Below are 504 nucleotides of genomic sequence, written 5' to 3' on the forward strand. Positions count from 1 at the left end.
CTCACCTGGTCCACCAGCCCTCCATCCACTGTGACCTTCAAGAACCAAGCTGAAGTCCAGGAGACTGAGCAGCTGCTCTACAACATCAGAAGTTCTCTGACAGTTTCAGACAGCGACTCTGATCTGAGCTACAGCTGCAGCATCAGCACTCGCAGAAACAAGAGGAGAGCCACTTTGTTTAAAACATGTGAGTGATTTTAAAGAGACGCGCAGTCAGCTACAGTGGAGATTCAGAATCTCACAAAATATTAAGTCATTTTTCATTTTTGTGTTGTGTCATCTCAGCTTCTGTCAGTCGGTCCAGCTCTGCAACACTCCACTGCACTTCCTCAAACACCTCCCTCACAGGCTTCAGTCTCACCTGGAGATTCAACCACAATCAGATCATCCTGACCCAGACCAGAGCTGACGTCTCCTCCTCAGTCTCAGAGGGGTGGAGCCAGCAGGTGAAGGGTGTGTCAGAGTCAGGCAGCCTCATGCTGCAGAACTTATCTCCACATCATG

At 49.6% G+C, this 504-nt stretch overlaps 1 protein-coding gene across 1 annotated transcript; it reads left to right on the top strand.

Annotated features, from left to right (window-relative positions):
* Nucleotides 1-6: 6 nt before the first annotated feature.
* Nucleotides 7-500, top strand: LOC147820142 (uncharacterized; the record flags this gene model as incomplete). Its single annotated transcript, XM_087175411.1, has 2 exons — nucleotides 7-187; nucleotides 286-500. Coding segments are annotated over 2 exons (396 nt in total), but the record flags the coding sequence as incomplete, so codon positions are not given.
* Between the last annotated feature and the right edge of the window lie 4 nt (nucleotides 501-504).

This window comes from Seriola lalandi, unplaced genomic scaffold, assembly GCF_002814215.2.
Source record: "Seriola lalandi dorsalis isolate HSWRI2012SDOR001 ecotype SW California unplaced genomic scaffold, Sedor1 jcf7180001987339, whole genome shotgun sequence".
Taxonomy (NCBI): Eukaryota; Metazoa; Chordata; class Actinopteri; order Carangiformes; family Carangidae; genus Seriola; species Seriola lalandi.